General features: G+C 29.7%; 2 protein-coding genes across 4 annotated transcripts in view; one reads left to right on the forward strand and one right to left on the reverse strand.

Moving 5' to 3' along the window:
• Positions 1 to 24,693, reverse strand: part of LOC136978251 (band 7 protein AGAP004871-like) — a 74,591-nt gene extending 49,898 nt beyond the window's left edge. The window contains exon 1 of the mRNA XM_067273935.1: positions 24,425 to 24,693. Within this exon, the coding sequence (XP_067130036.1) occupies positions 24,425 to 24,521 (97 nt within the window). The 5' untranslated portion in view covers positions 24,522 to 24,693. The remainder of the gene's footprint in view (positions 1 to 24,424) is intronic.
• Positions 24,694 to 26,100: 1,407 nt separating this feature from the next.
• Positions 26,101 to 26,966, forward strand: part of LOC136978249 (flotillin-1-like) — a 43,902-nt gene continuing 43,036 nt past the window's right edge. For all 3 annotated transcript variants that reach the window (XM_067273932.1, XM_067273933.1, XM_067273934.1), the window contains exon 1: positions 26,101 to 26,236. In XM_067273932.1, the coding sequence (XP_067130033.1) occupies positions 26,188 to 26,236 (49 nt within the window). In that variant the 5' untranslated portion in view covers positions 26,101 to 26,187. The remainder of the gene's footprint in view (positions 26,237 to 26,966) is intronic.

The raw sequence follows: 26,966 nt of genomic DNA on the forward strand, positions 1-26,966 counted from the left end.
AAAATTTTTTAAATGTGCAATAGATAATAAGCTATAAATTCTATTATTTTTTGTAATTTGTAGTTAAGATTAATGCTTACAAACAACTAAATAAAATTGAAAAATCTAAAAAAATATATATAAAATGAACGAATAGCTACTTAAATATTGATTTAATTTTAATGCGTAATATGGTAATTTAGCAGGATTATGTTTAATATAATTTATTAAAATATATGTCATTAAATATTTTAAAATATTGTCTTAATATTTTCTTATACAGTAGAGTGATAAATGTACTTAAATAAAGGTCTGGCTGTAAAATGTAATCAACAGGATTTTTAGACAGAAAAATACTTACAATATCCATAAATAGTTTCTAATATTTCAGAAAATCTTCCAACATTTTAGAAAATATTAGAAAATTATTAAAGACCTTAGAAGATATTCCTAGATATTAATATGCCTTATAAATAGATGTTTATAGATGTTAGAAGATATACATTACCTACTGTACTTACAAGATATATTGGAATGTAAATTCATAAAATTTCTACATAAATATTAAAAAGTATTTCTAGAGTTTTTATTTTTCGTATTTTTGTTTGTAATATTTAAAACGTGAAAGATAACTGTAGTATTTACGAAGGTTTTCGTTATTCGTAAGATATTTATAAACATTAGAGATGTTTTAAGTGCGAAAAGATATACAAAATATCGATAAAATTAAATCAAATAAAACAGATATATAGTAGATAACTTGAAGATAAATCTGTGATTGGATAGGAAAATCATATCGATAGAAGTAAACACAATATGAAAATCATATTAATAATTTTTAAAATACAGATTTTTTACAAATATAAAAATAAATATGTATGTGCAATATATAAATCTGTATTTATAATACTTTATTGATTTAACTTTAGTAATTGGTAAGTATTGTTGAATTGATAAATTCGACTTTTTTTAGTCGAGATATGAATTTTAGGTATTAAATAACTTCTTTTAATAAAGTACAGTACAGTAATAACAATACATTTTTAAAATCATAAAACGGTTTTTTAATTAAAATTTCTTCAAAATTAACTGAAATTTTCATTATTATATTAAGTTTTTCACACTATCATTTACATTCTCTTGAAAAAGAACATTCTTTTTTTGAGAATCATTATATAATTTAATAATATTAAAAAATAGCAATTAAATTTTTTTTTCATCATAAAATTCTAAAGTAATATTTATTTATATCAAAAGCAATCTTTTAATAAAAAGATTTTAAATCTTATTCACATTTTTATGAAATTTCTATGTAAGCTATCGAATATTTCAAAATGTATTTACAATGTAGTAGTCATCTGCTTTATGATAATTAAAAAGCATTTTGAGAATCTTACAGGTATTTTTTTAAAATTATCTTTGAAAATATTAAAATTATCCTATCTTTGAGAACAGTATTATAAAATTAAGTATCGTAATATAAATAGTAATACTTTAGTTCTATAAATTGTTAAAAATACTTTTCATAGCAGGCAAATGTAGATAAAATAGGTAAATACAATACGTACTGTATTACAACAGGTAATATACATGTATGTACATATTTCAATGGGTGTTATACTATAATAAATACTACAATAGATATAACATTTAATGTATTAGATATTATAAAATTCCTATGGATAATTCAAGTAGAAAAATCTATAAAATGTACAAATTTTAACTACATTAAACTCTCAAGTACTTTAAAAAATTTTTTATAAGCATTCTACAATCCTATATATAGTAACACGTTAATAAGTGCCATACATTGTTATAGGTATGTAAGTAATAACGTTTGAATAAGCAAAATATGCACCAATTCTGTTATTACACAGACCCTTTTTTTTTACACGAGTTTGATTTAACACTGGCAGAAAATACAATTTTCTTTTTATATAATTTGTTTTGATCTAGCACATTCCAATAAATTTGTCTTTTAAAAAATTTCCATTTGATTTTAAGAAAAAATATTCATGCTTGCATTTCTAGAAAATTGCTTTTTTTACAGGTAAACTCATGAAATTCGCATGCAAGTCTGCTACATGCACTCAAGTAAATTTTAAGATTAGGCTGTTTTTAGGTATTTGAACGTGTGTATCGACAATGTCTTTCATTCCGAATTTAACTGGCGATTGAGGTAGTCGGAAAAATTTAATTCGAAGTTCAACTATTTGTTTGTATAATTAAGTTTCTTCTGATTTCTTTCAATAGTTCTTATATGCCGTTTGGTGTAAAAAGGTGAAAGTAGTTTGTGTTTAATTGAAAATGCCGAATTAAAAATAAAATTTGGTCGAATACCGTATTTATTCTAATAGCACAGCTGAAAGATGAAATAAGTTATAGACAGAACGCTGTTTATTACATTAAATACGGTAATATGAATTTATTAAATTTTACCGATAAGTTAATTACAATTTTTCATGCTCTGATTAATATAATCGAAATATTTCGTTTAAATATAGTCTATTATATCAATTGGTTTACTATAATATTTTTACTAGTTTATAAGGTCTGGAACAAATCTATTTTTACTTTCCCGACTGTTATATATAACAGAGGGAAAGTATGGCGATCGGTCAAAAAATAACTCTTCAAGATTTTTACATTTTTGGATTCAAGATACCTTAAAACATCGAGAAATGCAAAAAGAAAAAAAAAATTCCAAAATTTTTTCTGTGTATAGATGTTAGTGTGTGTGTGTGTGTGTGTGTGTTTGGCACGATTTTGTTCACCCTCTTTTAAACTTACTAAATTCTGTGCTTTTTGTCGAAATTTTCTGAAATTTTGCGGGAAGATTTGTTTATTAGGGAATTGATGCTATTAAATTTTAGTGATTAAAAGTCAAGGGGTGGGGAGATAAAGGTGATCGTATGTACCCTACCTTCAGTAGAGTCGGACTTAATGACGATTTTACTTGTTACTATCATTTAAAATTTTTTATAAAACCCATCCCTATCCTCAAAATTAAGCTTTTTGCCATTTTATAATAGTTAAAAATATAAAAACTTTTTAAATAAAATCTGATAACAAATGGCGCCATCAAATACTGTCGGGAAAGTTAAGCAACTCGTTGCTGGATGTTTTCATATGGATTGTGTCTCTTTACATACAGTTTTTACACGAATTTTCTAGGAACGTTTCTATTGTGTAAAAACTGACTCAAGTGCAGTGTAAATGTTTTGAGAGGTACTACAATACTTGTATACAGTACTGTAGTGAATACTACTACTTCTTCTTCTTTAACCATTGAGTCGTGTACGACTATTGGTGACTTCATTTCCTCAGCGAGTTCTGTGTAGTGCCCAGTCTTTCAGGTATTTGAGTTTCAGGCTGAATACTTCAAAACACTGTAAATGTTAATATAATAGATACTACAACATATACTGTATGCTGGCCGGATAGTCAGTTTACAATCCTTATTATAATATCTATCATATATCATTAGGCTATTACAGTTCTAATTTTTCAGGGGCAATCCTTCCCGGATATGTTGAGTCCTATCCATGGCTACCTAGATACCTACCAGGCCTGAACCTGACGTCACAACCAATTTTGTGACGTAGAAGAGTGATTACTTCAAACTGCCATTTTTAACAGTTTCCAAGCGAGAGAAAAGTAAAGTTTTATTTTGTCTTCGTGAAAATTAATATATAAAGTGAATATATAAGGTTACCACAGTTTGTATATAATATTTTAATTTAAAAAAATACATATTTTTAATTAATAATGTTGCCCAAGTTATGTCCAATCGACAACATATAGACTAAACTATAAATTTTAGTAAGAAAGTAGGCATATATAGTCTACTTGTTTCTTCTCGATTGAGCGTTAATCAATAACACAAGTTTGATATTTGGTTTCTTTTTATATTATAGTCGCATAAATAAATATATACTTTTTACATATGAATTTTAATGAATTCTAAGATTATATAAAGAAAACGTTTGTTAAAGATTACTTTTGGTTAGAAGGAAAGTCAAAAACAAGGCTTTTCGTAATTAAAATATATTATATGTTACACAGAAGTAAGACATAGAATGTATTGATCCTTCTGCAAGAAATTAAAACTTATTTATTAAAATTATATAAAGAAATTTTAATTTTTTGAAAGATACAACAGAAGTGTGCTTATTGTATTTGGTAATAAACGTTCAAATAACTAAAACAGAATTAAAATATACTGTGTATAGGGTTTAATATATATATATATATTTCAGTCTGTTATACATAAGAATTTTTAGTTTTTTAATGATGTTAATTAAGAGGATGTTCAGAAACGTAGAATTTTAATAGCGAGAGACAGACATTTGAATTATTGCAACACTTCGTTCTACACTTATACTGATTTTCTTGTAAATAAGTTTCCTTTATAGTTTGCCCGATTCTTGTTGCAATATTGCAATATATAATTTTTTATTTGTCTATTAATTAATTTTATACAAACTAATTATTTATATTGATGTTTCTACATACAGATAAATGGAAATATCCAATATAATAGCTCATTTCAGTTTTATTGCACATCATAAATTTATCAAACACTTATACAAAATAAATATTATTTTATTTTGAGTCATATTTTCTTAAAAACATTATTTCATTTAGTATTGTACATTGCAATAAATTGTATTTTAGTTAAAACTGATAGTTAAGTAAATATACCGATATACAGTATTTGAAAAGGAATTTTCAATATATATGCAATGTTATTTCTGATAAAGTTTGCGAATTTTAATTAAAGATTAAAATATCATCATTACTAAATAAAATTTGTATAATTTGTAAAGTTCATGTATCTTTGTCATAATAAAGTTTATTGTTTGAGATTTAAAAATAAAGTTTTGAGTTATTTATGATATTGTTAATATAAAAATTCGCCAATTAAAAACTTAGCTCTCGGCTAATAAAAGTTAATATCAAATTAGTGCTATTTAAACTACATTTCATGATAATCTTAACGAAACATGAATTTTTTATCTTCAAAATAGTGTATTTTATACAAAATAGTTAGCACTATTCCTATGACATCACGATACGTCAGGTTCAGGCCTGGTAGGTATCTAAACGGCTATGTCCCACAGTACCAGGCCGATTCATTGTGGGTCTGACCTTTTAGGTCGGGCGCCCGGGTGAAAGAATGCCCTTTTAATGCTCATAGAGCGGAAAGAAAAAAAAATTAGTAAGTAGTCCTCGGAGTACATTTTAATACATACTATAAAATACTGCAAATAATTTAAATGATAAGATATAATAGGTATAGCAATTCTTGCTATAGATACTACAAATATTTTAAATGTAGTAGGCCTACATATAAAATTTTATAGATAAATCTTGTGTTTGTGAAATTAGCATAAATTCGCGCAAGCAGAATTAATACTAAAAAGATATAACTTGATTTATTCCAAGACAACCTTTCTTAAAATAATACCTAAAAAAAGCATTTGTCTCTTTTTTATAATCATTAATCTTTTTAATTAACAAAACTTTCATTTTTTACAATATAAAAAACTTTTTAAGAATTGCAACTGTTTCACGGAAACAGTTGCAATTCTTAAAAAAGTCATTAAGTAGAGTTTCTCGCTGAGATAATAAAAATTTATTCTAACCGAAAGATAAAATAACGTCTGAAAAACTAGAGGACATTAAGATATTTATCAAAATATATTACTTTCAAGAATAAATTTCGAGTCGAAATAGGCTACTTATTACTACAATAGAAGAATTCATGAAATAAAAAATTCACATTAAAAATTCCGAAATATTTCAATTCCAATTTACAATATTTTAAATATATATATTTTAAAAATAAAATATACGATTTTTCACTCGATTTATAATATAATAAATATCGCTTTTCTGACTTAAGTTCCTGGAAAATCGTCACTATCACAGAGATGTCGTAAATCAAACCGTAATTTTTCGTAAGCTCATTATCATAAATTAAAGTTCTGTTTCCGTAAATAATTTGAATCATATAGAATTCCGGGACAAAAACTCAAATAACGAAGTCCGCTAAATAAAAGCCATAGATAAACCTCAACGCACAAAAGCCCATGTTAGGCAATCTTACGCGGACAAAAATGTGTATAAAAACCATTTGCCCATTGAACCAATTGAAGAAAACCACATGTGGTTTTCTTCAATTTGGTTTTTATACACATTAACATCTCATTTAAGAAAGTCCAACAGTTTTTCCTGGTTGAGGAATAATAAAAAGACATGCGAACGATCTTCATTACCTGGCATTAACATGATTTTTTATTTTCGATAACAGGATAAACCGGGACTACGAGTACATTGGAGTTACCCGCAGACCATTGAATATTAGGCTAAATAAACAACACTACACCGTTCGAAAGGGTTTGTACACAATGGTCTTCGCTTATGACAATGACGTCCGAGTGGCCATTGATAATGCGCATCTCTTTTACATAGCACGTCTGTCCTGCACAGCTCAAGTATCTTTATAACTTTAAAATGCACGAAGCGACTAAGAAAGGTTTCGCCGTTAATTTTAAGGACACATTTTCAGTATCGCATGCATAAAAGGCAATTTATAAACATTTATAATCTATTTATATTTATAAGTTATTTATATTTTTATTTTGATTTTTCTTTTACGTTTATTTTTATTTATATGTATTTTATTTAATATCTGTTCTATTACTTTGTAATTTATTTTAATTTAATTTTTCTTTGCCATTCTTCTGCGCGTACGACTACCAGCACGCATTTAAAGAGTTCCTTTTTATTTAAATCTTGTTCTTTAAATTTATAACCGTTTCTTCTTGTCCTTCTTTGATGTTTGATATATTTCCTTAAAAAATGAAATGTTTAAAAAATAAAACAAAATGATGATTTATATAAAAGGTAATTTTTTTTTCCTTTATCTTATTTTCTCATCTTGGCAAAGAACGCAAACGTGTGAAAGAAGTATTTTTTAAGAGTAAAAATCTTGAAATTAAAATTCATTAATTTTGTGAACTCTACTTTTATCATTTTTTAAAAAATCTATTGATTATAAATCGGCGGTGGCTGTGTTCAGCAGCTCTCCAACATTAACGACGTGAGTCATTCCACATATCTGATCATTCAGAGATTTATAGTGAAAAGCTTAGATAACGTCATTATACCGTTTAAAAAAAGCTGATAAAAAATATTATGTTAAAGAAGATAAATCAATGCTCATGCATTAAATAACTGACAACACCAAAGACGTGTTATTGACGTAATACTGTCAACGCAAGAATGCTACATTGTGTTACTATATCGTCGGCTCTAAAAAATTTAGAGCCCTTAATTGCGATTCTCGAAGTGTGTCTAATTGCTCACCCTTGTTACAAATTTTGTTTAAAAAATATTTATATATTTTGTTACTTATCTGTATCTTTCGCATTCGTTAAAACATTAAAATTTAATAATAAATATCATGAAATCCTGAGTATGACGCATCACTTCATCCCAACAGTTCTATTTTCATTCATTAAAATTTGTATGCTATGACGCTTTCTCTAGTAACTATTTGCAAATATACAGCATCGCATTGCAAATTTCATATCAATCTACATTAGACTGATAGAAATCTAATCCTCGTGTAGTACCTGCTATGCTCTATCATAATGAAATTGTGGCTTATCACACTGCATGTAACGCTTCTACGAGTATATTCGACGCAGAATTACATGCTAAATCTACCTTTAAAATACATTCAATTTAAATATAATTTTCGCTGAATTATATAGGCCTACTTGAATTTCTTAAATTTTCTCCACATCCTGTCGTTTCGTTCCTCATCACCCGGCCGTCCCATTGTGGGCTTGGCGGAACCCATAACAGTCTTTCTAAGAAAAAGCCCCCCCCTACAGTGAGGAAAGAATAAGGAAAAATTCTATTGTCATAAAATCTGTGTTAAAAGAAAAGTTGTTTCAGATCGCGAAAACAGGAAGACAGTATGTATAATAAAACCAATTGTCACGCGGGTGCAGCGGGGATATTTACGGTCGAGGTAAAAACGCTTAACTTTGAATTACGGGAGAACTCGCGACAAAATTCAATAAACATATTCGGCAGGTGTCCGATCTCCGAAGTTCTGTCTTGACTGGCCCTGGCAACAACTAGGAACCAATCGGAGGGGAAAAGGATGGGGATCACGACCAACCAGAACGTCTGATCAGGGATGCAAAACCTTTAAGAGGCTCGAATTCGAGGACAGAAGGAGAGTTTTTTCAAGCTTTTACTATTGTGTTCTTCGCTTCCTGCGATATCCAAATCTGCTTCGCCTCACCAGACCAGAGGGGATCCTCACACAAAAGAATGGGATTTTCCTGAATCCAGGCGCTCTCCGGCTGGATCGGAGATCTTTTATCCGGGATACAAGACCGACGAACAGTGTTCTTCGCACTCTCAATCAAGGACAGTCCGTATAAAACACCGGTCCGCCGAGAAAGAGCGACCAACTTGGGAACTTTTTTATCGCGAACATCGCATTTTATCCGGACACTTAGTTTTAAGGACTTTGGGAGACCTCCTGTTTTGTGTAACATGCTTTTTAGTATATTAATAAACGGGTGTTAATTTGTAAACGGAGTTCGTGCCTCTGTGTCAAACGCTACCATCCACAAACGCTGTTCACCCCTTGTCGCCATTCTAAATGACACATTCTAAATCAGCGTTTCTCAAAGTGGGCGATAACGCCCCCTTGTGGGTACTGGAGGTTTTCAGGGGGGCAGTAGAAGGCTCAAAGGAAATTAGGGGGCATTAAGGAAATCTAGAGGGGCGATGGCAGACAAATTCTATCTATAAAAATCTGACTATAATATATATAAAATGCTGACAATCTATATATTTTTTAAATTTTTATTGAAGATCACAACCTGAATATTTCTAACACGTTGACTTATATTATAGCATGAATGAACTTATTATAGTAACATTATTGCATAAATATGCTAAAAATAAAAGTTCAAAAATGGCTACCAAGAATTTTGGCTGCAGAAGCAAATCTCTCAATTGTACCCTGAGTTATGGTCAGTTGTTCAACGATTTCTGATAGCATTTCCATCCTCGTATTTGTGTGAACGTGGATTTAGTGCTGTAGCAACGTTGCTAACTAAAAACAGAAATCGGCTGCAAGTTACTGAACGCGGCGACTTACGGCTGATTTTAAGTGAAAACGACCCTGACATTAACAAACTGGTCGAAATACATCAGATTCATCCTTCACATTAGATAAGTTTTAAATTCAAAGCCTTCTTTTAATGTTAATAAAAATACTTTTAAATATGATTAAGTATGAGTTTTATTTCCTCTCATTGAAACATTCTTTGATCTCAGAAATAGGATATAGATCACACCCTATCTATCCTATCCATATAATAATGCATGTTTAAACATTATATTTGCAACTGTTTTTAAGATACGCAACAGATGGTAATGTAAAAAGGCAAGTTAACAAATATGGGGGCACTAAGAATTTTTTTAATCTCAAAGTGGGCGGTGGTCGAAATAAGTTTGAGAACCAGTGTTCTAAATTAAGGAAGTGTCGATCTCATCGTTAGAATAGGGGGTCCGTGATAAAACATCACGGGAGTCTTCCACAATAACAAGGAACACCGCGTGACTTTGTCTTATCGCAACACAATTGAGGCAGAGCGTTACGTTTTTGTAATTTTTTTTTAAAATTAGTGTTAGTACATACACTCCTCAAAAGTGAAATTGTAACACCATGAAGCAATGCACGTAGCCTCGTGCAAATTGCAGGACCGTTAGAAATGACGGAGATATGCAAATGATTAAAAGAACAATACAGTATATACCAGTGATTCTCAAAGTGAGGGTCGTGAAAAATATTTGGGGGGTCGCTGAAAAATTGATGCCAGATCAATTTTTTCAAATATTTTATAAATTTACTATGGATTCATGTTTAGAAATAATAGAAATAAAAAATATATAAAATAATTTTTACTTAAATAAATTGCACATATAAATAATAAAAATAATAAAATTATTTAAATACGAGCCTAACCCCCTCCCTCCGGGATGTTTTTTGACACATACTTATTCTTCGGGGGTCCTTTGAAATTTTTAAGTGCAGAAGGGGGGTCGCGGTCCAAAAAGTTTGAGAAACACGGGTATATACAATAAACACCTGTTTATTCAGTAAAGAATATGACTCCCACGGACGAGGCATACTACCAATGAGGAGATTATTGGTTGCCTGAAGTATCCCTTCTAAGCTTCGTCTACTGTGGCGCACATATCGTCTACAGTATGTGGTGATGGTTCCCGGTGCATCTCATGTAGAACGAGGTCCCACAGGTGTTGAATGAGAGAGAGATCATTCAACACCGAATACCTATGAATTCAGTTCAAGCTGGTTAGAGTCACCACGCGACGTGCAGTCAGGCATTATTGTATGGAACAGTGTGTTGATTGTAGCCTGCGCAGTGGCCGAACCACAGGCTCCAAAATTCGTGTGACACACTGGTCCGATGTAAGAGTACCGGAAATATGCACACCCAGGGCATTCCGCTAATCGAACATGATGCCTCTCCAAACCATGATGCCCGATATGGAGTCAATATGACGCTCGGCAAAAAGAGCTGGCACGTAGCGTTTCCAGGAATGCCGCCACACCCGCCCACGGCCGTCATTTCTCCACAAACAGAAGCGGGATTCATCCGTAAACAATACTCGATGCCATTCAGTGGTACAACGACCCTACGCTAGGCGTGCAGCCCTGTGTCGAGCGGTTAATGGCATCTCTATTGCTGGTTGCCGTACGTGCAGCCCAACTTTATGCAACCTGTTGCGAATGGTTTTGGTGAACATTGTCACCATAAACGGGTGCATCTGCCCGCTTCGGGTGTCACGTGCCATGGCAATCGGGTTCCGTGAGGCCATTCGAAGAATCTGCTGGTCAGTGCGACCCAATCATTCTTCGGTGTGTTCGCAGATGTTTCTGTGTCCATCGTGTCACACATCGCTGGATGGTATTCACGTCATGCCCAACACACGCGACAACTGTGCGCATCGACAAACCGAGGTCACGCTGCTCCAGGATAGGTCACCCCCGGAAGTTAACTGGTTATATTCAGCTTGATGTCATCTCTGAGGCATTTTCTGTGCTTGTTTTAAAGTTTGGCTGTCGCGAACCGTAGCTCTTAGCATTTACGGCCCGAGTCGTCTGCTAGTCTTTATAGCCCGAAACTGGGTACCACATAATCCGATGTGTAAGCAAACTTAATCATTTGCCTATGTCACCTCTACTAGTCCTGCAATTTGCATGTGGTTACATGCATTCCTTCGTGGTGTTGCAATTTCACTTTTGAGGAGTGTAAAATCAAATCAACTGTAGAACAGTCATAAAGTAAATGTAAAATCAGAAAAGCAGTCATGACTCATTCATTTCTATTTATTAAATGAGTGAGCCATAATCAATTAAGTTGTATCTCTTGTTGACAACTTGAGCCCATATTCGTGACAGTCCCAAAATCAATATGTAGTGTCCCAATTGATTGCATATGGTCACATTATTGGACTTTTTTATTCCACAAAAACATGAATAGAAACTTGTTTGGAAAAACATTTTTCTCCGACAATTGTTTCAGCCTCCAACCAGTTATGTTGTTCTATTGGCTATCGCTGCACGTACACAGACTGTTCTTCCATTGTGTCATGTAACAACACCGTTTTCTCTTGTGCAAACGTGCTCTTGTACTCTTTCTACCTGTGTGTCCTGTACGTGCACTCCACGCTCGTCTACTACAGTGCAATGACATCTATATTTGTTTGTAATGTTTTTCTGTAATCCACTAAATTTTGGGCTTTACCGTTCTGTATGCATCATTATTCTTATGTTTGTGTAACTTTTCTATACTCGCGTATCACTAACCTACTCACAGGTTATGTACGTACTTTGCTACTGTATTTTGTACAATGTCTAACACCAATAGTAAACCTCTTACGCATTCATGGGGTATGTCGCTGTTGCTCTTGTCTGCAATGTACTACCATCTGTAAACAGTTACTCACTGTACATTACCGACTTTTCCTATTTTATGCAGCACCTCTGTTTTGTCTTGCTGTGCTAGCACTCGCCAGTAATTATCGTATTTATTAGGTATTTTACCTTACCAATAAATTCTATTGTAATTACCGATTTTAATTGTATAGGCCTAATTCTCCCCACTTTTATGTTAATTACTAATGTTTATCCTCTTGTTTTCTACGCTTCTTGTAAGCGAAATCTCACTGTACATATCATGTTAATTATTATGTATATTTATATTGTAGCTCTATACGTATACTTTTTTATGTACTCGCCGTTGCCTGGCGCATATCAATGTATTTCGGTCAATTCTTTATCTGTAATATTATCTGTAATATATATTGTTATGCTTTCAATAATTGCGACGCAGGCGCCATGTACTCTCACCTGTCTCCCCCACTTTGCCCCCTTTTCATTCCCCATCCTTCATCCCATTTCACCAACTTTTTCCCTCCAACCTCCAAGTCGTACCTTTGAGTGGAACCTGGAGGCTCCCTCTCTTTCAATTAAAATGTAAAATGTAAAATGCTTGCAAAAACACTAATCGTGTTTTTGCAAGCGTGTTTCTGGACATGTTCATTAATTATGCTATAGGCCAATTGGAACAAATTGGAACAGAACCTGGATGGAGTACTTGTTTATTGGGCTTAAGTTGTTCGTAGTACATTTTCAAACCTTCGGATAATCACGGATAAACCGATTTCGTGGTCGATTTGCACATGTGCACGAGACAGCATACATTCTTTCTAGAATGTTTTTTTATTCCATTTATCGAAAAATTTTACGTAAATAACGTTCCGTTTTAAAAATGAAAGGATTAAATGAATTTGATCGGAGAAATATAATTGAAAGATTTTATATAAAAAAGCGTGAAAATGGAAAGTCTTATACAGTTAAACATTTCTTCGCAATAGGAGTTCCACGACGTACAGTATATAGCATCGTTTCCAGGATAGAGCAAGGAAAACCAACAGAAAAAAAAACAGGGAATGATCGAAAGACCAGGACATGTCTGACATATTCGAAAGAAACGTCAGATGATTCTCGAGAACTTCAAAATAAAGAACGAAGCAACTTGCTACTCAAACAATCCTGTATGATTATGGAAGATGGATTGTATTGTATTTCACTTTTGACAAAAGTGAATATGCTGATAACAATCACTATTTCATAAAAGAAGAGCTATATGTGGATCCTGAAGTCAAATCAAGCGACACTCGAAGAAGCTTCCGGTTTGGCTAGCAATCAGTCTAAAGGAATGTTTCACAGGCCTTCATTATCCCGCACGACTCTGCGTCATTAAATAAGCGTATGACAACAAATGCCCCCAGAAGAAACTAGTACCTTCCTAAAGAATTACTACCCTGATCAAAGATATGCCCATATCAATGTTGCCAAGTTGGACCTTTACAGAATTCGCTACATCTTTCGTTGTCGTTTATCTCATCTACGTTTGAAGCCAACGTTCCAAATGTTTCGCAACTGAGACCGATTGAGATTTTGGTACCAACTGAAGCAAAAACTTTATGAAAATGGTTAGGGAGCTAGATCTGCCAAGGAAGTTGGAAGGATCGAGGCCAAACATCACTATTTGATAGATGACCGTTTCCAGAGGTTAATGAAACCGGTTAAGATTAAAGTTTGAATTGCAACCGATCGCTGTCTTGATCATCAACCGAAAGCTAAACAACCTACCAGTACTCTTCCCGAAAAACGTATTTTAAAATAATTAATGAATTTTAAACAACTTTGAAATTTGTGCAGATTTTTTCGGATACACGCCCTTATAGTCGAATGCATAACCCCACAAATGTTAGAAATTGTATAGAGATTGAATATCGCTTGATATTCCATGTATTAAGTGGAATGAAGTAAAATCCACAGTTCTGGAGTATTGAATTGTATATAACACTTTATAATTCCAGTTCTTAAACTTTAAAAATTAATTTATTTTGATACTTAGGAAATTACTTTTTGCTAATAATCTACTCTTAAAGTCTTGTTTTACTACGTGAATTTAAATCAGCTGCTTTCTTATACGATTATACATTCTTAAATTTAAGAAAAATTCTTCGTAGAGTTTCGTTTAAATGCGAAATTGCACATTAACAAGTGAAATTTTTAAGATTAAGAAAATTATTCATAAAATATTTCTTAAATGTTCCCGCGTTAAATATTATTACGCTTAAGAGAATTTGTACAGAATTAGAACATTTAACAATAAAACAATTTCATGCTGATATTCTTATTTTTAAGAAACATTCTTAAAGAATCTTACATTGGCATGAACATAAAGATAAACATAAGAACATATTCTTATCTTTAATGATAAATGTTCATAGTAAAAACTTTTAACAAAATGTTAACTCCCAAATTTTATCATTATTGTTTTATTTATTTTTTTCTTTTTTACTGAAGTAAATAAAAATTAATTGTAGGCTAAAATTATTTATTATATAGTAGAGCAGTGATTCATAGCCAGGATCTGCGGACTTAATGACTTGAAAAGGTAAAAATCATATCTTAATTTTGCTATTGTATGAAGTTGTTAATTATTGTGTTAAGAAGCACACATATTAATATAATATGGTTTTTTATTTTAATAAATGTAGTACTATATAACTGTTTTTAGTTTTATTTTAGGCATTTATAAACATTATTCGTAGAAGAGGTTTGCGATCTTCACTTGACTGGAAAAGGAGTCCACGAAATAAAAAGATTAAAAACCCTTGTAGTAGTCTCGATTTACGCAGAATTGACAGCAGATTTGTGTTTTCTTGGATGGAGAATGACTCAATTAATTCTTGGATGCGTAAGGATAATTCTGACTAATAATGCATACGCTATTTTTACTATAAAATTCATTGTATAGCAAAAGTAATAGTATAAAAATTAAACTTTTCTAAATACTACTTGTAAAAAAAATTATGCAAGTGAAACAAAAATTAAAAGTTACTTACATTACATCATAATAACTTTAGACAGCTTAATAGTTGCCAAATTCACAAAAATTGTCTGTTACAGTGCACAATTCATAATTTATACTAAGTAAAGCTCAAAATATTTACTGTACCTATATCAGGTACAGTAAATATTTTTTTCAATAATACAACGTTCTGAATTAACCTATACCTAGATGGTAAATAAATAAAAAACAGTTTATCGATGTGTATAGAGTATTTGGTCGAGAAAACGGATATAACTAAATGAAAGTAGAAATTGCAGTCGAGTCCACTTTACAAAACATCGAATAAGGGAGCAGTTAGCTCCCTTAAGCTACTCTTCTATATTCGCGGTTTTCTCTCGATTGTTTTATATTGGTGAGACTCCCGTTAACAAAGCACGGGATAGCAGAACAATCCGTTTACGTGAGCGCCGTGTCGACGGCATTATTAGACAGCAGTCCGCATAAAAGAGCACTATCCTAAAGAAAATTTATATGGATCTATAATCTTACGATATATCACCGTCCAGAGTATATGGCGACAATAGTTTCTACGGTATGATATATGTTATTTGGAAATTTGGTGAAACCTTTTATTGGTCAGTTTTCTAATACATGGACTGTCAAAAGATTTCTTACAGAATCATAATGAAAAGGTTTTATTGGACACATATGAGAAGTTATTACATAATTTAAAAAGTATTATAAAATATATATAAACAAACAGCGCAGACGACATATACGTCTTCATCTCGAGCGGAAAAAGCAAAAAGTGATAAGCGACTTAGTGATGTACCTTTAATTGGCGATAGTGTAATTATTTGTTTTAATATTTTACTGTACAGTACGTTCCATTAGAGAGCGTTCAGAAATTTTTCAGCAGGGATGTTCATATCTTTTCAGGTAGGCCTCCTACTGGGAGGAAGTAAAAATAATGTAACTGGTATTTACTGATCATTGGATAGCACAATAAAATTGATGGAATAAGAATGGAAATCAATATGTAACTACAGTAAGATTATATGATAATGAATTTTAACATTTCCAAATGTGTTATAAGTTACAAACAACTTCTAAGACAAGAAAAAGTGGACGGAATCGAATACCATTAACAACTGATGTTTTGAGCATTGATCTACTGCTGATTAGTTCGCTGTCATTCTCAGTACGGAAAATAAATGTGTAAGCATTAAGAATGTTCTAGTCAGAAAAGAAAATTTCAAATAAGCTCAAAAAAAAAAGAATGCCAAAAGATCCGGCAATCCAGATAGGTTAACTCAAATCAAAACAAATTTCTTTGTAAGTTATGCAATTGAATTGTTCAGAAATTTGTTCCCCACTAAAATTTTTTTGAGAATATTTCAATCTTAAACATGTTTAATTTTACACCAGACAACTCTACAAATTAGAGTTTCAAGCTATTTGAATACTGCTTATATCTATACCAGCTCATCTGAAGAATTTTCTTTTAATGTAAAATATTTACCTTAATTGAAATGAATAAAACTCATAATTTCAATAATTGTTTATTAACTTATCCTTCCTAACTAAAACAGCAATTGTTTACACCAAAAAGTTACGTTTCATAAAATATCAATCAAACTATTTCATCAGTATAATAACTTGCTACCTTATTGTTCCAAATTTCCTGATTTATTAATTAGAAAATTCGAAAGTAGTAGTTTGCTGTAAAGCACGTAGATTTTTTTACATGTAAAAGAAGTAAAAATAATTTATCTTAAAACTATTTTCCCTATTATCACACAACAATATCTTAGAAACCAACGGACAAGTACAATTACAATTACAACGTAGGAATCATCTAGAAAGGATGCACGTAATCTTATATCCCATATATCATATTCTTATCTGTCCTATTTCTAAGAGTACGCAGTTTGCAAGGGTTTTTCTTTCAACCACCCAGTCTTTAAAAACATTCCTTTCTGACTTTACATTATCTCATTAAGAACATTTCAAAATGGTAGCATCAAATCCAAATTTATCCTCATAGTAGAGTATTAACAAGACGAAATCGAAAAGTGCGAACTCTTATTTGACCTTACCCTATATTTAAATGGTATTAGTTCTCTTAGTATGAAAATTCACTACTTAATACTTCAATTTTAATAATTATAGTGATTTTATAATTATTTAACACAAATAATATTTATAAATAAAATAAGACGAACGTTATAAATTAAAACACATTTGAAAGAAATGACAAAATAAAGAAGCCTTAATGAGATGTGCCTACTTGAAGGTATTTACGTCAACAGCTCCCAGGCTTTTCTGGTTAAAAACCGCAATAAGAACCCCTGTTGGGCCTTTTTTCCTTTTCTCCTCCGACATGTCTTGTAGTTTAGGATCCAGTTAGGATCATTCATTATCCCAGTCAGGATATTTACAGGCATTTTGTATCTATGTGAAAGCTTCTTTCAGTAACTTTGTGATGACAGCCCTGTCATACATTTCTTGTCCTCTTCACTGTTCTTTTAGCAAGTTGTGCTGCCAGCTCTTCCAAATCTTTCTTTGAAAATTGCTCTTCATGTTTTTCTAGCAACTCATTCAGATCGTCAATGTCAAAATTCCTAATGTCAACATTTTGACCATTCCACACATCATGAGCTATATCTAAAACAAGCTCAAACCCAGAAAAGTCAGAAACTGAATCAGGCACAATTTCTGCCCAACGCCATTTATACTCTGTTACATTTCTTCCCAAGTTGCTGAAACATTTGTTATACTCTTAAGAATATTAAAGGATTTCCAAAAATAGTTGTTAGTTTTCACCAAAATATCGCCAACTTTGTTAACAATCAGCAATATTACTCTGCCGACATACTGCATTTATGCTTTTATTTTTGATTTTCGTCGTCGTGTTATTGAATTTTTGTTACTGATTTTGAGATGTTCGTTAATTTAGCCTAAATCTTGTATAAATGAGGTAACGAAAAACGAGGCCATACTATATATGTTGTGGGATTCAATATAAATGGGATTCTTGAGAATTTGTCTTATTTTCCATCCTTAAAAACAACAAAAGATGGAACGTCTTTGGATGATTTTAAGTTTAATTTTATGGGCTTTCGGAACCCGTGAATTCTAGTAACCAAGCTCTACGGTGAAGTGCTCTGTAACTATTTACATGCAATAAATGACTAGTTCTCCTTTAAGTCCTATAAAGACGATGTACATATTTTATAAATATGGTTGAATGTTTCGATTGTTGGTACGTATTAGTGATACGTATTTTTTAGTTTTTTATTTCATGAAGATAAAAGAATATAAGTAGAAACAAACCCGTTTAAGAAACGATTTTAATGAACTAATTGGATAGTTGATCTAAATCGTATGCTTTGCTCTCATAAAACAAAATTCTATGAGCACCCTTTAATAAGTCAACAGCTGTGCCCTAAGGACGTTTGCCCGCTATAATAGGATACGTCACCTGATAAGCTGCTTCAAGTGGCATTGTTAAAGGACAATTTAACGATTTCCGCTAATTCAGCAAGGATTGGTAGCGCTGAAGACAAAATTTAAGATTGCAATCAGAATTACCAAAATTGTAGAATTTTAGACTAAATATTACTCTATATATATGACAGCTGCTTTCGATATTATTATTTTTTAAGTAACATCAGCTATATTTCTACGTCACTTTTTGTAAACATTTTGATTTGTTTAAAAATAGAGTTTACAGACGGGCAAAAAAGCAGTAGAATTGTTTCCAGCAAAAGCGGGAATCACTTAAGCGACCTCAAGCTCTTTACCTAAAGAAGCTTTACCTGACACCCTACCATAGTTTACTGCTGCCCTGACTTTGAAATACATTTGAAAAACCATCAAGAAACTTATTACAATCATTTCCGCAACAATCTGGTGCGAAAAATTTTTGTTACTGTCAACTGCTTCAATTCATATATCTTACAAATCTGAGTTGTCCATTCCGTTTGGAAAGCCGTAGAAATATGTAAATAACATAACTGATATAAATTATTATGTAATTTATTTAAAACATGAAACAAAAATCATAAATTAAAGATCTTTTAATTAATGGTAACATCTGTTTTTATTTATTTTATTTCTATGACTTTCTACACGGGTTAAACAATTCTCTTCTGTAAAAGCATGAAGCAAGAAATGGAGTTGTCTTTCCGCACTATGAGGCTATTTTAGGGCATTGTAAGTTCGGTCAGCCCACAACGAGACTGGGAACGGGGCTCAACGTATCACCCCGAAAAATTCCTGTGTTTTTTCTATCCATCCAGATTCGGCCCCGGATCCCCCAGAGCGGCCGTCAAAGTTTGATTCAACTATTGTAAGATATAAATATATATGTTACAGTAAAAACCCGTTTTTTAGTGAAAACGCGTTTTAACTAGTTGAAACTAGTTTTTATTGGATGTCATTGTTAAAACTAGAATTTCCTACTAGTCAAAAATGAATTTGAGTTAAAACTAGTTTTAAGTAGACAAAACGGGTTTTAACAATGACATCCAGTAAAAACTAGTTTCAACTAGTTAAAACTCGTTTTCACTAAAAACGGGATTTTACTGTAACATATACAAATTTTCATTACTTCATAAAAACTATTATTTTTTATTATTTTCACTATTTTATCATATCAAATTTTTATTGATTTATTTGTTTAAAAAAATTTCTGTTTAATTACTTTTACAAATATCGTTCGCTGTTTCACTTTACCTACAAGAAAATTTATCCATCCATTTGTCTGTGTATAACTTTATCTGGAAATCTAGTGGAAGAACACGCTATGAATTTTCTGATTACATCTAATTGCAAATAAAAAATAATCACTTTTATTCTTTTTTCAATGACCCCTTTTTTCTCATTGAAATGTATCCAATTTTGTTGAAATTTATTTGTTGCGTGTCGAAGATCATAAACTGTTTTGTTTTTGTCATAAAAGTATAAATTAGTGGTTGAGTTTTCCTCATTCTTTACTTAACTAAAGAGATTATTAATGTTTATTTACAAAAATACATAAATTTACTTCGCTTTTAATAATTCTGCGATAAATTATTCCATATTTCTTTTTTTAAAAAAATAAATAAATAAACTGCAACAAATACTGAATTATATTTAAATATTTTGAAAAGTTATATTTGTTTTACTGGTTTATAAGCTCTGCAAGTATATGAGGAATATACACGTGAAATTCTCAATAGATTGAGATCTATCGTCTAAGGAAGTTTTAATGCTTCAAAAAGAGTTTAATTGAAATTGATTTTAAAGTATAATTAAATTAATACTATTAAATATTATTTATCGTTAAATAATGTTCAATAATAAATATTTTTTACAAATTTAAGTACTGTATTTAAATGGTCGTCTATGTAACTGTTCTTAGTTAAACTATTATTTTTTCTTTTATATTAATCCAATATATATTAATTAACAAAAGATTATCCATAAAATATTCATAAGCTTATAACAGAAAATGTCAAATTTATTAGATGTAAAACATTGTTCATTTATAAGATAATTAATAACCCTGTCACATCTATCAACGTATTCGTACCTTTAACATAAAACATCGATCAAAATGCACAGACAGACTGATATGACACGATAATGCATTCCTTACTTAAACGTCTGACAAGCTGCCAAAACATGACCCTTTATGGTAATTTAACATTATTTCTTCACTCGCGTTAATATTACATGAACATATTAATTATTAATAATCGATTTATAAAATACCATGGTCGAAAAAAACCATATATTAAAAACATATGTTGTATATTTTCAACAAATAGATCGCGATCTAATAATTCACATCCCTAGGATAACGTGAACGTGTAAAAATAAAATTTGGGTTAATGTTTAATTAGTTCGAAATAAAGAAGTGTTAGCATTACATAAATTGCATTGTTATTAATCATTCATGGTTCAAAAGCCATAAATTAGAAATATACTATAAGATTTTCAACGAGTAGATCGCGATCCAACAAATAACTTCTAACTTTATCACTGACAAATATATTATTTTAAGGAATGAATGAGTTTGGTATTTGGGATAAATTATTATTACACGAAACATATTAATTATCATTTCATACTAATCTGTTTATAAAAGATTATGATCGAAAATCCTTACATTACAAACATGTGTATTAGTTTTTCAACATTTAGATCGAGATCTACTAATGGAGCTCTCAATCTAATGTTATGCGCTTTTACAGGGCGGGATGAATGAAAATCAAGATTGGGACTGACGTTTAACATAATTTATTCATGTCGAACCTAATTAAACATTAATGTTATACGAAACATGTTGATTATTAATAAATACTAATTCATTTATGAGTTTCTATAATTGAGAAAATTATAGATTAAAATTACATGCAACCTATGTGATTTTAAACGGATAAATTGCATTATACTAATGAATAATCTTATCCCTAATATCGCATTTTTTAAAGTGGACGAGTAAAAACAGTGTATGAAACATGCGCAATTTATAATCTTTACGTGATTTGCCTTGTCAAACTATTTAAAATCGATTTTAAACAGAACTAATTACGAACTGCATTCACATTGTGTGACGTTCTTTAGAAACGTTTTATTTATTGTATGCAATGTCTAAATATAGAGTACAGTATATTAAATAAAATTATAAAATATGCAACAGGTGGCAGCACTTAACAAAATCTAAAAATATTTTTTATGATAATTAAGCGTCAATGCGGTAGCACAGTGATTGATTACTTTTAATAAAGGATAATTTATTATATATTTTTTGTTTATTTAGGCCCTATAAATAAAAATTATAAATTTATGAACTAAAATTTTTAATTTTTGAAATAGTGTGAAGTTTCCACTTCTTTTATACATAATCAAACAGTTTTATTACAGAGTAAAACTGCAAAACACGCTTAAATTTTTAATTAATTAATTTATTTATTTATAATAAACATTTATAAATTATTAAAAATTCGTAATTATTCGTGCAGAGATTACACTTTGATTTAATCAAATCTTTTATACAGAATAATCTTTAACTTTAATAAATTTATTCATTTTATCGTTTAAAAAAATTTATTATTTAATAATAAAATTCTATTCAAAATTTCAAGTTCGAAAAACACATTTTAAACGCTTTATTTATATGATAACTTGTTAAAAATTTGGCATGAACTGCAATAAAATGTCTAAAGTATATAAAATTCATTCATTTTTGTTTTTATAAAAAATAGTCTTTTTTTAACATCTCTCTTATAATTCTCTCTATCATTTATCATATTATTCAGTTTATCAAACAACTTAAATAATACGTGTATAAAAAATAGAAATGAATAATGCATTTATACATTATATTTCTTTAACTATCACTTAATTTTTATCTTCCTTTCCTTTCTTCCCCCTTTCTTTGATGGAATAATACAGATGATGCTCTCTATATAAATAAGAAAATTATTTTTTTTTTAAATACCAAATTCCAAAAAATTTACTGGAAAAATGCTTTGTGTGAATGATCATTATAAATGTATTTTTTGGTTTCTTTTTGTTTCTAAAAATACAAAAAAAAAAAACATTAAACTTGGAGGATATAAAAATGGTAGTTAACTGTCAAATTTAATTTTTATTATATTAAAGGGATTACTTTTAAAGTTTTTCAAAAGTAAAACATGTCTTTTTAAGATAAATTGAGATGAAGAAACATGAAAATCATCTTAAAATATTTAAATAAATTTATTAAATCTATTGCAGTTTAAATTTATGATTTTTAGAAGATTAGAATATAAGAAAATTTTACAACTTTCTCACAAAAATGTTTGAAAAATATAAAAGTTTTTTTTAATATATTTTAAAACGATACTTATAATATAGTATAGCAAATAGTTTTTAAAAATAATTATTTGTGAATGATAAAATATCATTTATTCCATAGTGATAACAATGATGATACAAACTACTGTTTGTGATGACGATTAAACAAATTAATTTATTCCAATTATAGTCTATGGCTCGTGATAATGATAATAATAAAAGATGATAAAACAATTTTTATCACCATAGTTGAATCTATTGTTATTAATGATGATAAAAATTACTTTTAAAAAGTTTAGTTTTATTTATAAGAATATATTATAAAATACAAAAATAAATAAACACATTTTTTCCCTTAATTTAAATATAAAATTTATTTTATTTTAACTTTCAAAAGTTATTTAGAGTAAATTAATTAATTAAAGAAATATTTTATATATTTTATAAGTCTTATATATATATATAAACCTTACGTATTTTTAAACTTAACAATATTAGAATATTTGAGTAAATATAATTATTTTCATATTTATAAATTGAATAAATTGTATCTAGAAATAAGAATAATTCACGAATATTTAAGTAAATTAATATCGTATATTTATTTATCATTACGTTAATGATACATTGATTGATACGATCATATATATATAGAAATATATATATAATCGTAAAATTGGATAAATAGCAGATTGAAATTCGGATTAAATTCATTTTTAACATCATCATCATCATCATCACCATCACAGTTCGATAAACACTACGATCATCAATCATCGATTGATTGACTAATTGATTGAGAATGAATATTAGTCTATTCTATAGTTTTGTGATGATAATGATGAACAACTCATTTATTCCGGAGTCTGATGATGATAAAGAATATTAATTTATTCTAGAGTTTCATTTATTGTTTTAGTGATGATAACGACGATAAAAATTGATTTATTCCGAATATATTCAACCTATAGCTCATGATGAGGACGACGTAAATTAATTGAAGTTCAATCTGTTATTTGTGAAGATAATGTTGGTAACAATTAATTTTATTCCACACTTTAATCAATTATCTATTATGATAACGTAAAGAAATAATAATAATTTATTTGAAAGTTTGATGATGATGATGATAATAATAATAATATTCAATGTTAATTTATTTCAGAGTTTAATAATGACAATAGCAAAAATTAATTCATTTCGGAGTCTATTCTATTGTTTATCGAATTTTTATAATAGCATATTGTTTATGGTGATAAATAACGATGATGATGATAAATTTTAAAAATTAATTTAAAATTTTATTAATTTAACAAATTTAACCCGAATAAAATATTTAAAAATTCAAATTATTTTTTCAAATTTCAAAATTATTCGAATTTTGAGAACGCAAAATTATATTCGAATTTTTTTAAATGAAAAAAGTCACGACTGACGAAACGAAAAATGAATTTTTTAGATTTTTTTAATAATTAAAAACAAAATTAAATGATTAATTAAATATCGATTATTACATTAAAGTCTTCGGTAAATTTATTAAGTAATCAATCAATAGAATCGAGTAAAAAAAATAATAATAATAAATATTCAGAAAAATTACATAAATTGAAGCTTACCACCAAACTTCTGAATTTGTATACTATTTCTTCCTTTGATATCAGTCGCCATTTTTCCCGCAAGCACTTCTCTTTCGGGAGTGACTCTATTCGACATAAAAGCCTCACTTGTCTTTCAGATGAGCATCAAACAGAATTAATTGATACGTTACTTGGTTGCCAGCGATCACGGAGCGGCTCATCTGAGAAATATCTCTTTGAGAATTAAAAAAAATATTAAAAAATTTACTATGGAAAGGCCCGATTATACTGCCATCTGGTACGTAACTGCTGAATTATTTTTCAATTCTTCGTGACTTTCGCAGAAAAAAAATAAAAATTTCTCTTTTGAATAAATAAAATATTTACTGCGTGACGACAATTGTAAAAATCGTTACGCAGTTTTATTTACTCTGTAGCAGAATTTTTTTTATTTATTTATAAACTGGCTGGAACTTGCATAATAAAATTTTATATGCGTTCGTTTTAAATGTAATTTTTAAAATAATCATTTATTTCCTTGCTCTTGATAATAATAATGATTTTCGTAGAGGATCGAAGCTAGAGATTTGAATTTTAAAATTAATTTTAAAACGCGAAAGTGTTGACGTACTGTACGTTAAACGCGTTACTAAATTTGAAAATAAAACAAAAATACTAATTACTTTTTATATAATGTTAATAAAAATGATTAAATAATTATTTAAAACGAATTTTAAAATGTATCTTATATATAAAATTCTCGTGTCACAATGTTAGTTACCGTACTCCTCCGAAACGGCTTTACCGATTTTTACCAAATTTTATATGCATATTCAGTAGGTCTGAGAATCGGCTACTATCTATTTTTCATACCCCTACACCATTTCCCCCTTTCAAAAATATATTTATATATGGATTAAGGCTTTTATGTCCAACAGATGGCGCTAACTTCCGACGACCTAAGTTTGCTTTTCTGTGAGGCATTCTGCTTTTCTGTGAGAATGGACTGAAGCAGATCATTTTCTATCTATCTATATAAATAAAATATAACGTTCGTTTGTTCCTACCGATTCCTTTGAAATTTTGACACAACGTTGCATTCGAATACGCACGTGTTTTTATATAATATACATGTCGAAATCCCCCCAGTGGGGGGAGATGGACGGGATTAAGGCTTACCGTGAAGAACTCGGCTTCTATTATACTATTTTACATGCGGTTTTTTGCGTTTTTAATTGCGTTTTAATAGGTTACGTCAACAGAATATACACTAAAAAGGGATTTTTCGATATTCCCCAGCGGGAAAAATGACGGGATTAAGGCTTACTGTGAAGAACTCGGCTTTTATTATACTATTTTAGATGCGTTTTTGATTGCGTTTTAATAGGGTACGTCAAGAGAATGTACACTAAGAAGGGATTTTTTGAAATTCTCCCCACGGGGGAAGTGTTATACATTTATAATAGATACATTTTGAGCCACAACAAATCTCGTGTAAAATGTATATTAATTTAAAAATGACTTCGAATTTATTTCGTAATTTATCGTCTTTAAATTAAGTATAAGTTGAATAACAGATGGCGCGATACGTTCTATTTCATTAATTAAATCAAAAACAACTGTGAATTTTACCTTAAAAATACACAACATAAGATTTGACATTTTTTAAAATATGTGTTAACGATGAAAAATATACGATCGGTAAATTCGAAATTTTAAAATCTTTGTTAACCACGTGGTCAACACCCACGTGGATCGATATTTCAGTTTATGGAGTCGGACATTGTGGCTAGTGGAAAATCATGATCGGTTTTGTTACTTGTGGACCTAATGAGGCTCTTGTTGTATCGGGTAATGATTGAAAATTTTCTGTTTTTATATATATATAAATATAGAATATTTTCGTTTAAATTACGTTTTTCAGACATTAATTCATTCATTCTTGCTTTATGGGTGGCGGCGGCCTTGGAAGAAGAAAATTTTGATGGGTTTTTCTTATTTCTGTTTACATTAATTCCTCGAAACATCTTTGAATTTAATAATTCTGAAAATATCGTCGGTTATTCTTTCACATAAAAATGTATATATAGCAGTAATATAATCATTTTATTTTTTCTCGAATATATAGACAATTTTACGCGATTTTTTATGATTATTAACATGTATTATTTATATAAATCGTAAATTAAAACCACTTTGTATTAAATTACTAATACACTTTATTAATTCGTCATTTGCGTTATAACTAATTCAGTTAGAAAGTAATAAAAATCAGCCCCTGTAAATCTGTTTTGTCTTAATTCTTTCATGCTCTGTTGTATAAGTAACCTTGTTTGATAAATGAGTACTTTAAGTAATGAGTAGTCTTTTATTATATCTCACTTTATGTTATTTTTATTCATAAAATTGACAAGAATATCAATCATGACAGCTGGATTATTACTGATTTAGAAAAATTGAGGGTCAAAAATTATATTTGAGAAAAATAATAAATTCATAATTGATTTTTAAGTGTGTTAATTTACTTTATATCGATTTTATATTTTAAATTATTTACGTATGAATACTGATCAAGTTTCAA

The sequence above is a fragment of the Centruroides vittatus genome, unplaced genomic scaffold (genome assembly GCF_030686945.1).
Source record: "Centruroides vittatus isolate TY-2023 unplaced genomic scaffold, ASM3068694v2 contig_5, whole genome shotgun sequence".
Classification (NCBI taxonomy): Eukaryota; Metazoa; Arthropoda; class Arachnida; order Scorpiones; family Buthidae; genus Centruroides; species Centruroides vittatus.